Source organism: Acinonyx jubatus, chromosome A3 (assembly GCF_027475565.1).
Source record: "Acinonyx jubatus isolate Ajub_Pintada_27869175 chromosome A3, VMU_Ajub_asm_v1.0, whole genome shotgun sequence".
In the NCBI taxonomy this organism is placed as follows: Eukaryota; Metazoa; Chordata; class Mammalia; order Carnivora; family Felidae; genus Acinonyx; species Acinonyx jubatus.
This window is the reverse complement of record NC_069388.1, coordinates 2,332,202-2,345,201: the sequence shown is the minus strand read 5'-3', so window position 1 is coordinate 2,345,201 and position 13,000 is coordinate 2,332,202. Positions and strand designations below refer to the sequence as shown.

The window sequence follows — 13,000 nt, the reverse complement described above, 5'->3', positions numbered from 1 at the left end:
CAGACACACCACTTCTCATTGACCCAGCATGTATTTGCTGAGCGGGGGCTCCGGGCTGGGCTGGGCTGAAACACAGGGTCTGGCCCACAAGAGGCCCTGAACTTGCCCCATGCCGAGGGCCGTGATGCTTCGGCTTCCTGCCTGGGCACGGGGTGCTTGGCCCTCGACGTCGTGAAGCTTGCTCCCGTCCAATTTTGTTGGGGTGCGGGGAGGACCAGGGAAGGGTCCTGATCTCCATGCCACAGCCCCCCAGGTGGGATGCAGTCCGGGCTCCTGAGCCCTGCACCCCAGGCCCTGCGAACGCCCGCCACCTCCTTCCCCGTGTCTGCCGCTCGCCTTTCTCCCCACGTCCAAGCTCCATGCCGCAGCTCACTCCCCACGTGGGCCTCGGTGGCTGCCGGGCCAGGTATCCGGGCACCGGGCACAGCCCAGTTTTCTCTCTTGCGATCAGGAGGTTGGGGGTCCAGGATCAGGTGTCATGGGTGGGTTCCTCCAAGGGCCTCCCTCCTGAGCATGTAGATGTCGTCCTCTCCCCTGTCCTCACATGGTCTTCCTCTGTGTCTCCATCTCCTCCTCTTGTGAGGACCCCAGTCCTGTTGGATCAGGACCACTCCATGACCCCATTAACATAATCATCTCCTTAAAGATTCTGTCTCCAAGTGTGGTCACTTTCTGAGGGGCTGGGGGTCATGACTCCAACACGTGAATCTGGGGGGGACACAATTCCGCCCAGAAGTGCAGAAAACTATCCCAGGCCACTGTCGGTCTTGAGTTGGCTCCTGGTTCTCCGTGGATTCCATCCCGCAGCCCCCACCCCCTGTCACCTGTGCCTGTGATTGTCCCGCAGGGAAGGAGGGAGCAGACCACACCTGCTCCCAGCCACAGCCTCCTCCGCACACATCCCATTGGCCAGAGCTGCTCCCGTGCCACACCTCCTTCCAGGGGCCGGGGGTGGGGGGGGGCGTCCGTGCCCTGGGGGGCCAAGGGGAACGGCACCCCGAGAGCAGCCACAGGCTCAGTACGTCCCCTGCCGTTTCCTCCCCTCCCCCTCCTCCCCTGCTGCCCAGCAACCTCAGCCAGGATGGGAGACCAATGGGCTTGTGGTCAGATGAGGATGTGAGGACAGAGGAAGGGCAGGTAACAGACCGAGCGGGACCTCAGAGGCCAAGCTGACACACGTGTGTGGGTCTGGCACCCCTGCCGTGCTGGCGCCTCAAACATGGCCTCACGGGGCAGGTGCTCAGGAAGTGGGCGGAACACGAATGAACAGCGACATATTGCTTATCCAGCTTTAGAAACCGCAGTTAGAAAGATCCTGCATGTGGTAGCACATTTAAGAAATTGACTTTATTGAAAGGCAAAGAGTTCTATGAAAAGATGTGTAAAACCCAGCAAAAAATGCCAGTTAATGCGGTGCTTGTGCTCTGGAAATTGGGAAGCACCAAGAAATAGTCACAAAACCACAGAGAGCCACGTTTGAAACAGAATATAGGAGGCGCCTGGGGGCTCAGTGGGGTGAGCATCCGACTTCAGCTCAGGTCATGATCTCACGGTCTGTGGGTTCAAGCCCCGCGTCGGGCTCTGTGCTGACAGCTCAGCCTGGAGCCTGCTTCGGATTCTGTCTTCCTCTCTCTCTGCCCCTCCCCTGCTCGTGCTCTGTCTCTCTCTGTCTCTCCCAAAAATAAATAAATATTTTTAAAAAAAGGTGATGGACACCTGGGTGGCTAAGTCAGTTAAGCATCCGACTTCGGCTCAGGTCATGATCTCGCAGTTGATGAGTTTGAGCCCCATGTCAGGCTCTGTGCTGACAGCTCAGAGCCTGGAGCCTGCTTCGGATTCTGTGTCTCCCTCTCTGTCTGCCCCTCCCCTGCTCATGCTTTCTCTCGATATAGATATAGATATAGATATAGACATAGACATAGACGTAGACATAGATATATATATGTATCAAAATAAACATTTAAAAGAAAAAAGAACAGCACACAAGAACGAATACCCCAGATGTTGATATCTAATCACGGAAAATTCCCACCCCTGTGATGGGTGAGACAGGAGAATGTGCTTTGGGACACATAATGTCAGCTTCTGGTCCTGGGTTTTCAGTCTTCACAAGCTCATATCAGGCGGTGCTCAGCGCACCCTCCCAAGTGCTGGGTGCTGTGGCTGTAACAAGGGGAACGGGCGGCAGGACCTTACAAGTCCCCCGTAATGACAGATGAGCTCAGAGCCGCCACAGCTCTCAGTAGGTGCTTGCCACTCCTGTGTCTGACTCTGGGGTGTTTTCCAGAACCTCGATGGAATCGTGTGGTACGGCTGGGTGCCGGCTTATTTAGGCGTCTTCGAGGCTGGCCGGAGGCAGCGTTAGGAATCCTGATTCCCTCGGCAGCACTAGAATTTGGCGGCTTCCTGTGACGCGGTTGGCCCTGACCCGTTCCACTAAGGCGGTCATGGCACAAAGGTATGTGCAGTTGGAACCCCCCCGCCAGCCCTCCCCGGCGCACCGGCTCGGCGCACCGGCTCGGCACACCCTCAGGTTTCTCCCGCAATGTGTTCATCACAGACTGTCAAAAGCGGAAGGATGGGTGGGAGGACAAATTTGACGGTTCCCCGTTGCTGCCTAAAATAGCGTGTTCACTGCTATTTTTCCCATGTGCCCAGAAGGTGTCTCAGGGAAACTTAATGTCTTTCCCGCCCTCTCCAGAAAATAATTAAACACTGCAGTCATCGTGAATTCTGTGTGTATTTGCTCAGGTTATTAATCAAAATGTGGAATTCTCCATCATCTGCTGCCATAGCAGTGGAGTCGATACCTCGTGCAAGTGAGTTAACATGCACTGAATGTGTATCAGTGGAGCACTGGGAGGAAAGCCGGGCCCGAGAGGCCACCGCTCAGACCAGCGACCGAGCCGTCGGGGACTCACCAGCATCGGAGGGTCCTGGCCGCCATCGCTCTCTGCTGTTTCTTCACTTGCATGCCCCGTCTGGGGTGCGTTCCTCTTTGCAGTGCACGTACTGCCTACTTTTTGTATCTTTATTTATTTTCATTTTTATTTTTCTGAGAGAGAGAGAGAGAGTATGTATGTGTGTGAACAAGAGAGGGGCAGAGAGAGAGAGGGAGAGAGGATCCCAAGCAGGCTCCATGCTGTCAGCACAGAGCCTGACTCGGGGCTCGATCCCACAAACGATGAGATCATGACCTGAGCCAAAGTCAAGAGTAGGACGCTCCATCGACCGGCCACCCAGGTGCCCCCAGTTTTGTATCTTTAAAAAACTCCATAAAGCATTGAAAAGTGCCAGTGACCTAGTAAACACTGGGGTGGCCGCCATCCAGAATCAGCAGACGTTAATAGACTTCTACGGAAAGAAGGTCACTACACGATAAGTGACATCTCCTTCTTTACCAGAAGCAACACTTTTGCCTGTGGCATCTCTCCATCCGTGTTTTTGTACCTTCTCTGTTCTCCATGACGTACGGTACAGAAGCCATGCTAAATTTTGCACAGACTTATCTAAAAAGTGTGTGAATGGGACCATGCCGCGTCGTACTAGAAAGGGACCTGCTTTACGTAATATTGTTTGGAGATCTCTCTTCGTTGGCACGTAGTAACCCAGTGCCCTTTAGCCGCTGCCCACCCACCAACATGCCACAGGACACTCCCCATTCTCCCGGGGAGGTGGGGTGCAGGGCCGTGGCTGCTTCTCCCCAGTTTCCCACCTCTGCTCCCCTGCAGGGCGCCTGGCGGGGGTGCCCCTTAGATCAGGTGTGGCCACGCTGCTCGCTTTGGGCGATGGAATCTGAGTGGCAGTGGTGTCTACCACCAAATGTCAAAACATCCAGCCGCCCACGTGAGACCATTCGGGGCCCTTTCCCATATGGCAATTCATCAACTCAAAGCAGCTTGGGACGCCAAGCCAACACCCACAGGGCAGCCGGTCAGAGGGCTGCCCCAGCTGGAAATGGAATCGTTTGGGGTTAAGTTCCTGAGGTTTGTGGGCTGGTTGTTAGTGCGGCAAAATACACCCCGTCCTGACTGACGGAAGCCGGTTCTGACTCTGTGTCATTACAAACAGTGCGGTGACGCAGAGCATCATGTGTGACTCCGGAAGAGCATCATGTGTGACTCCGGATTTGCGCATCAGAGGGCAGTTGTGTTTTTAATTCCCTTGCTGTCGCTCGCTTACTCTCCAGAAAGGCCGTTCCAGCCTGCCGTCCCAGCCGTGGTGGGAGAGTCCTTCCCTCCCCCCAGCGCTTTTGAGACGTTGCACATTTGCCAGACGGAGGAGCGTGAAGTTAATTATCTCATTGCTTTAATTTGCAGTAGGTACCCTCTTTACGATACAGAGTTAGTTGTGAGGCTCCAAAGTATTATTTTCCATGATCACGCAAGTAACAATCCTTTTCATGGAAAATTCATATTTTGCACAATATTGGGGAATTTTCCATGTTGGCATAAGAGGAAAAAAAGCCCTCACCAACCGCCAACCGTGTGGATTTTTGGAAACACATGAGGCGTGTTATGTAAGCACAACATCTTAAAAGGGCTTTTCTGTTCCTCTTGGTAAACAGCTCTGGCATCAGGAAGGGTGTGCACTGGGGGTTCCAGGATACTCATCAGCACCTGGCAGGGGCCCCTCGGATGCTTCTGACGGACTCCAGAAACCATCTTCCAGGTGCCCGTGATTTGGAGAAGCAACAGTTTCTTTTGTTAGTAAAAGTTTGGTCGAGCAATAAAACTGTTGCTAAATTCGCAAATGTCACTTAGCTCTGCTAATTTCTCAGCCGTAATAGGTTTTGTTTGTCACTTACGACATTGCCAAACTGAGCAATATTTTCTTTCTAACTTTGGTTATAAGAATGTGTCAAAAGCAAAACGCGGATGGCGCACCTGGGCGTGTTGGTGCTGAGACGTGACGTGGTGTGGCCGTGGTCGGGTGTGGTCACACTAGAGGGGCTGAGGCGTCCACTCCCAGACCGCAGCTGTGGCCCCCCTCCTGAATGATGCCCGTTACAAGTGACTCTGCAAGGGTAAATGGGTCTTTTGTAATGTTTATTTGGCAGGGTTGGTACCTTCCTTGCCCTAACGCTGCCCGGGGGGCGGGGCGGGGGGGGGGGGCGACTAGAAATCTGTTTATCTGGCTGGAGCTGCTGACAGAACAGCTTTCCAGTAACCTTCGCCCCCTCGGCGTTCTGGAAGGTGCTCTGGAAGGTGCTGAGATTCTGACCTGGGTTCTTTGTGTCGCCAGCAAGAAGCCATTTCAGCTGAGCTAAAAAGAATGTGGCAGGTGCCACGTCGGCAAGGTGGCCTCTTCCTCCAAGACCCACAGCTGGCCTGCGTCTCTGCAGACGGTGGGACCTCCCCCCGGGGGGACGCTGCCCCGTGTCCCCAGCAGAGAGGGACCCAGCCCCAGGTGTCCATAGCCCCCCAGAAGAGAAAGGCTGCTGTTGGCCGGCCTGCCGGGACAGGGGGCGTGTGCCGCCTTCTGCTGTGGTCCCCGTGAGCACTCTGCCACCGTCTGGGAAACAGGGCATCGGATCCCCGCAGGGAAGCGTGTGGGATGCGTGTCCATCCAGGCAGGAGGTGTGATGGGCGGCACAGTGTCTCTCTGTGTTCATGGTGCTGGGACTCACAGGACTCAGTGGAGACAGGCTGGCCCTGGGACCCCAGACTGCCGAGCTCCTCTCGGCCAGTACCCGACCGAACTCTGACCGGTTCTGGGCAGATGACAGTGTGGGAACGTTTTGGACGCTGGAGTGCAGCCTGGGTGGTTGAGGCGTGGGCCATGGGCCGTCTTCCCTACTCCCCGACAGCTCACCCGCGGGAGCTGGTCAGTCTCCCTGCTCCTGAGGAAGGAGAGTTTTTATTAATTATAAAACCGAACTTCACATTTAGGGAAGGACTTAGTACTGGGATCTTGGAATTTGGCAAATACGCTCGCTGGGTAAAGTCATGTTTACGTGAAGAAGGAATTAAACCTGCAGGTGAGCGAGGCGGGGCCCTTAGGAAATGATTTGTGCGTGGGTGGGCTTGGGGGACACGGGGCCCCCGCCTCCGAGGGCCCGTCCTGGCAGGCGACACCCGGGGCCACCAGGTGGAAGGCCCCGCCCCCGCGAGCCTCACACTTTGCCGACCACCCTGGGGACAAACGCAGCCTTTCTGAAAGGCCAAGAAGTTCTCACTTAAGTTATGTTGAAAATTACCTTTAAAATGCGAAAAGTGAGGCCGTGTCCAAAAAGTGTACATTTGGGAAGTGGCGGTAAATTCCGCGAAGGGCCAATGAACATTTCAGAACACTGCCGGAAGTGTCCTAAACTGTGACAGCCGGTCCCAGCGAAGTGTCGTCTCGCCTCGGGGTCACGGGCGTTGGTCTGTCACGGGCACGGCACGGGAGGGATGACGACCGCCACGCAGACTCCCCACCCCCGGCTTCCTGGGGCCACGCTTTCCCCCGCCCCCGCTTTCCGGAAAGACCCAGCTGGCGACCAGGGTTTGCTTTGCGCAGTCACGGTGCGAACTCCTTTCCCATCAGCCCTCACTGCCCAGATGCCAGAGCCCTCGGCCTCCCAGTGCCGCCGGCACACGTGACCTGCCGCGTGTGCAGCGTTTTCCGGTCTCGGCCGGTACCCGCTCGGCGGTTCCGTAGAGGGCTCCGGGTCCCCTCCTTTCGTGGGTGATGTTTCCCACTGGAGTCTAATGGGCGGCGGTGTGTTCCTCTTGGCTCCAAGAGCGAGGACGCCAGCTGTGTGCAAGCCGAGCTGGGGGAGCGTTTGCGTGCCGCCTGGAGACCCGTCCCGGACATGACAAGTCGGCCTGTTGAGAAGACTGAAACTCCGATGATGAATCCACCACGGGACCCAGGCCTTTCCTCTCCGGAGGAGGCGCCCCTGCAGGAAGAGGTGCCACGGGAGGGCTGGCCGGACATCCCTCAGGGAGCGCTCGGGGGCCGGAGAGGCGCCCCGAAGCTCGGAGCCGGGCGTTTCCCAGTCCCGGCTCAGGGCACACGGGGCGGGTGGGGCGGGTCTGGGGGACGGCAGACGGGCACCTGCTGCGATGCTGCTGGGAAACCAGCTGCCCCCCCGCCCCCCCCCCCACCCACACACACATCCTAGCTTCCCCGTGTCGTCATTTACTGTTTCGTGGATTCACTGCACGGACACCTGTGGGAGGGTGTCTCCGAGGCTCCTGGCCACAGACATGGCAGGACAGACGTGCTCGCCGCCCCAAGCCCTGACCCTGCCAGGGTAGGTGAGGGACGCCCCAGATCCTGAACCCCCAGCGCCGACAGCCCGAATTCTGTTAGTTCCTCGCACCCTGCATGTACCCAGTGGACATGGTGTGGCTGTGTGTGTCGGCCGTGGGGCCTGGGGTTGGACAGCCCCTCTGTGTCTGCGTCCTGGGGCCGCCGTCGTGGATGAAGAGGCCGCTGGAGGTGAGAGGAGCACCCCAGCTCACACGCCTGCAGACGGCAAGGGCGGCCGCCCCTCGCGGAGCCTGTGGCCGGGCCCACGCGGCCAGGTGAGCAGCGAGAACCGTATCACAGGCTGATGGCAGTGGCCGTGGAGGGAAGCTGTTGGAGTGTGGCTGGGGGGCTGTGTCAGCGCTGGCAGAGTGGCGTCTCTGGGCCGCTCGGGGAAGATGCAGGACACAGGACGAAGGCTTTGAATGCAGCTTGTGGATGAATTGCATCTGCAAACGAGACTGGCAGGAGACCGGCCAGACTGCGGTTAACAGCTGGGCTTTGGCGGGGTGAGGGGCCCCGGGCCCGACGCTGGCATCCAGAAACCGTGGCCCCTCGAAGGTCACACTCACCTCTCCTGGGTAACTTGTTGCTTGGCTGGACTTCAGACGCAGGGGGGCCGACACGAGGGGCACCGGGCACTGCCCCCTCCCTCCCTGACAAGACAGGATGAGCCCAGAGGGGGCCCAGTGGGAACAAAGAGCATCCAGTTTGCGTCTCTCCTGTCTCAGCCCCTTGCGGATGCTTACGGGCCGGTCTGCTGACCTGTGGGTTTCCCTTGTTTTGTTTGTCTGGTTTGCTGGCCAGAAAATGGTGGTCCGACCCGAAGGCCCCCACCCGGATTTGCACCTGGTACCCGGCTGGGGTTGGATGGGCTCCTCTCCCCGACGTGGCCGGCGTGGGGAGGGGACCCAGATCAGCTTTGTTCTGGCCAGGTTCACAGACCGTTTGTTTTGTGGAAAAGTCGTATTTTCTGAGGAGGCCAGGTCGGATCTCCCATGCACTTGTAAAGTTAGAAAATGGTGGGAGACAGGTGTGCACTGGGCGGGCGGCCAGAGGTACGGCGTGAGGACTGGGTGTGGGGGCTCCCGGAGGGCCACAGGCCAAGGCTCCGGGCTGAGGAGGAGAAACGGTACATAAATCACCAGGAGACCCCAGGAGAGGGGCGAAGGTGTTTGCCTAAGATGTTGACATCATTCCCACCCCGTCACCTGCTCTAGGATGTTTTCAAATTTAATTTTTTTTAACCGCCGGGCCAACTTCTTGGGGCATCATTTTATTCGGACTGGTTCCATTTTAGTGGCCTGAAATGTCTATTAAAAAAATTAAAGCATGATTACATAAATTTAAATTCTTAGGGTGGAAAAAAATAAATTCTTACGGTATAGCAAATAAATTGCGCCTGTTTTTAAGCAATTCAAAGGGCAGACTTAGTGGCTTCTGATTACGCAGCCCGACTGCAAGATCTACCCCATGAAGCCTGTTCTGGGGAGAAGCATCCCAATGAGGAGGTGGTGAGGGGAGCCACTGGCAGGTGGTTGGAATATCATCCTCAACCTGGTGGGAAGAGACGGCTCTTTGGTAAGAGCACGGGGCTGAAACCTCGGGAGGGTGCTGCGTGCCTCGTTTTGTGGGGTCACAATGGCGGGATGGAGATTTGGGGGCCAGAGCGAGGCCCACAGATACGGTCCAGGCAGCATCCTCGGTTATGCCGGATCCCGACTCTGCAGAGACACCTCAGCTCAGAGATGAGCTCTGTCCTTCCCTGCTTTCCAGCATCCGGATGGGAAGTCGTTTCCCTTCCGTCCTGAAAAACACGTTTGGGACCCCAAGGCTGAGCCAATGGGCAGGGCGGTCGGTGACAGAGGGGGCCCCTCCCACCTGTCCCATCACAAACGCCCCACCACAGGCAGGGGATCTCCAGCCTTGGGTAGCTGGAAAGGAGTCAGGAAGGCTCTCTGAAACCACAGGCGTCTTCCGGGCGTCCCTCCAAGAACCAGCTCCCAGCTCAAGGAATGCGTTTTGAAAACCTTTGGAAATGCAAACGTGGGCAATTCTTTTTCAAAAATGCTACAGTGCTTTGAAGGAAGTGGGGGGGGGGGGGGGGGTGCAGCAGGCTCCCAGGGAGACACCGACTGCAGCTTGATTTCTTCCCAAACTTATAAATCCAGAACTTCCATCATGTATTTTAAGGCAGGCTTTTGATTCCCGCCTTCGTCCTTCTCACTGGAAAGACGTCGTCCGCGTCCCTGGCATCTGGATGGTGTTAGGGGGACACAGAGGGCGCACACGGGTCTCTCTTGGTTCACTGAGGACCTTCAAATCACGGCCTTTCTGCGTATTTGCTGCGTGATTCTGGGCGGGTGGCCTAGCCTGTCTGAGCCCCGGCCCCTCATCTGTAACAAGCGCCCCTTCCTCGGAGGCTGACGTGCTCAGGCTCCGGAGGGGACGTTCTCAAGCGCCATCCACGTCCTGCTTGCTCCACAGCGTCGCTGGCACTTGGTGTCACCTCCCTTTCCGTTGTAACCACTGTGGCAGAGACTGAATTTTTCACATTCTCTCCCCCTCCTCGCCACAGCTCCCCATGCTGAGCTGCCGTTGCCATATCACACCGTGTGGACACGTGCATCCAGTGCTGGCGGCCAGGGCCCCAAGACGCGTTCCTCTGAGATGAGTGCCAGGCTCGGACACGGCTTGTAGGGAACCCCGTCCCGGGGCAGCCAGGTGGGGGGGTCAGTTGCCTTGTGTCTTTGAAGCCGCCCCTGCACGCGCCCAGGCCAGGGGTCCCCTCCCCAGCGCAAGGATGGGCTCTCCCCTGTCCGTCGCTCGGAGCAGCCCGGCCCATCTCTGTTTGGGTCCCAGGAATGGAATCCTCTGTATCCGCTTGGCCTTCAGGAGAGACTGGGGTCTGTCCCCAGACCACACCCCTGCCCATTTCTGGTGTCCTCTGTTTACTCGGGATGAAGCCCCGACCTGCATCTCCTTCAGATACACGTCTTGGCTGGACACCCACCTTCCATGGCTGTCCTGTGACCCCTGTCACACGGGCATGGCGTGGTGAGGAACACGGAGCCACAGGGCAGCACCTCAGTGCTCATCACCACTGCCAATCAGTCCTGACCTCCCCCTAAAGTCAGATGGACCCAGAAGGAACCTTTCTGTGCGGAGGTCAGCCGTCGGAAGGGGGGGTGGGCCTCAACCAAAAAAAAAAACAGGGAATTTTGCAAGAACCCAGCCCTGGCTGGTAACAGGTGACCGACCAGCTTCCCACCGCGACTGCCTGGAAAGCAGGAGGCTTGGAAGCTGCCACCTGTCCTGCACCTGCCCCCCAGCAGAGCAGAGGAGCCACCATGGGCCTGACGTGTGTGTGTGTGTGTGTGTGTGTGTGTGTGTGTGTGTGTGTGTGTAAGTGAGGATGTGTGCATGTAGCAATGCACATGGGCTGTTCTTCCAGGAGCAGTTGTGTGTGCAAACACATGTACGTGGGTTCACGTGCAGGTGTACAAACATGCACTGTGAGTGTATGCATGTGTGTGCATGTGTGCATGTGACGTACACATGGAGGGGGCTGTGTGTGTGTGCCTGTGTGTGTGGACAGGGCATGTGCATATGGGGGAGGTGCTCTTACGGAGCACGTTGGGAGCAGCTCCTTCCTCTGCTTCCCCAGCCCCAGGCAGTCCCCAGGCGAGTGACTCCATGAGTATGAATGGAGGTCAGTCCACGAAGCTGTACGTATGTTTCACGGGGTGAGGAACTCGGGGCCTTGAGTCCGCTTTGCCTTCCGTAGGAGCCAGAGTGATGGGGCACATGACGCGAGCCTCGCCCTCCTGGCTGTGGGTCCTGGGGCAGGTAGCTGGGCGCACCCCTGCCCGGTGACCTCCGGCAGCATGAGCCCTGCTGCTGGCTGGAACAGACGCCCTGGCGGCTCGGCTGGTCCTCCGGGGCCCGCACCCGCCCCACACCTGGAGGGCCAGCAGTCTGTCACTCTCCACCTTTCTATTATGTTCACCTCTGGAGCCATTTGTGCAGAGACTTAAGCAGGTTTGATGTGATGAATCACAAAATCACACCCTTTATTCAAAAACTCCACATAAACGGCCATGCCGTTTGGGATGGATTGGACCCACACGATGAGTTATGGGCTCGTTAGAGTGGCAGGGCACATCCCTTTATCATATTAGGTTTCTTTAAATCACACAGAGCGTTCGTTTTTAGAAACAATTCCCACCCACCTCAAGGAATCGTCAGTACCGCTCCAGGAAATGTGATGCAATCCCGTTTTTAACGGGATGCACATGGCTTGCGGTTGTGTGGTGAGTTGATTCCATTATTCCTTCCCCGTGGGGACAGCCCGTAAAGATTGATTACACGTTACAAATGGTATTAGAGAGGGACACAGCCTGTGTCTCTTCCTGCCTGTGGCTCTGCGTGCAGCTCCCGCTCTCTCGCTCGGATGTTGCGCCCGCGGTGGGTTTGCCCCGGCCCCCCTGCCCGGAGGGAAGTGTATGTTCCTCCCTCTCTTTTCGACAGGGGACCACAGCGGTTCACCAGGGATGGCTTGAGCTTTGGGGTCAAGAACGTGTATTTGGGGGTCACTGAGTCTTTGAAATCTGGGTCTCTTCCATGAATACGTGTAGAAAGACCTGGGCAGATGCCAGCCCTGGTCTCTTAGAAGTTCCTGTGACAGCAGGATCCAGAAGGAGGTGGAGAATCACCCAAAAGTTTTTAGGATGGGGAAGAAAGGTGCCCTGGAGAGAGGCTCTGGGCGGCAGGGTGTGATGCGGTCATCCGTGCGGAGATTGTCATCATCACCACCGGTGCACCTGGGCACTCCTCCCACAGACTTCTGTTCGATACGAGCAGGGCCCCTACAGCGAAACGGCCGGAGTCCAAGCGTGAACTTGAATGTTCTCTCAGCTGAGCCACGACTGCGAGCAAACGGGCGTGGGAGCCCCCTGGTCCGGCACACGGCATTGCCGCCATCTGACAGGCCCGCGTGTGGGTAGCACCCCCTCTGAGAACAAGCAGTCTGCAGCTTGCCCATCAGAGCACCGGTCTTCGCGGTTGCACGCGCCTCGGGTGCGTCGGCCCCGGGACGGTGGGTGGTGGCTCCACGCGGCCGGCCGGGGGTCACAGACACGGAGCAGGGGGGGGGGGGGGGAGTCGTGGCCGGCCCGACCAGGCAGCCACCCCCTCCTCATGCCCTCTGCCTCAATTTGGGGCCTGATGAGCAGAAATGTCACTGGAAATTGATTTTCCATTAATCGAAACTTATTTCTGGGTCTTTCCGAATGTAAGGTCGTCCTTTGATGAGTTGGTGAGAATTTTTATCAAGTCTCAACCTTCCTGTTGGCTGTCTCTGGGTGTCGTGTTCACGGGTGAGCGGACACCCTCTGTGAGCTAATATCCGTAAAAGTCACAGTTGTGCCTTCACAGGGCAAGCGGATGGGCCGGCGAAGGCCCTTCCCTCCTTCCTTCCTGGCTCTGCCTTCACCAGGCAGCTCTCCCGGGGTGGGGGTGGGGGGGGGGCCTGCAGTCTGAGACAGGGGACGAGGCATGTTTTCTGAAAGGGGCCGGACAGGAAGCACTTCAGGCCTGTGGCACAGAGGCAGCCGGGGACAGCAGCTCGCAAGTGGGCGTGACCCCTTTCCCCAGGCCGGGTGGCGGTCTGATGCAGCTTGAGGGCTACCGTTCCACGTTTGGAATACGAGCCCTTTAGTCCTGTGTGACTTCAGCACGACGGCCCTGGGTCACGCAAGGCTCA

At 57.5% G+C, this 13,000-nt stretch overlaps 1 protein-coding gene across 2 annotated transcripts in view; it reads left to right on the top strand.

The window, feature by feature from the left end:
- Positions 1–13,000, top strand: part of CDH4 (cadherin 4) — a 532,985-nt gene that overhangs the window by 230,196 nt on the left and 289,789 nt on the right. Inside the window, exon 3 of one of the 2 annotated variants that reach the window (XM_053199762.1) lies at positions 8,689–8,817. The exons of the other annotated variant lie outside the window; for it this stretch is intronic. Within the exon in view, the coding sequence (XP_053055737.1) occupies positions 8,689–8,817 (129 nt within the window). The remainder of the gene's footprint in view (positions 1–8,688; positions 8,818–13,000) is intronic. 2 annotated transcript variants of the gene reach the window in all.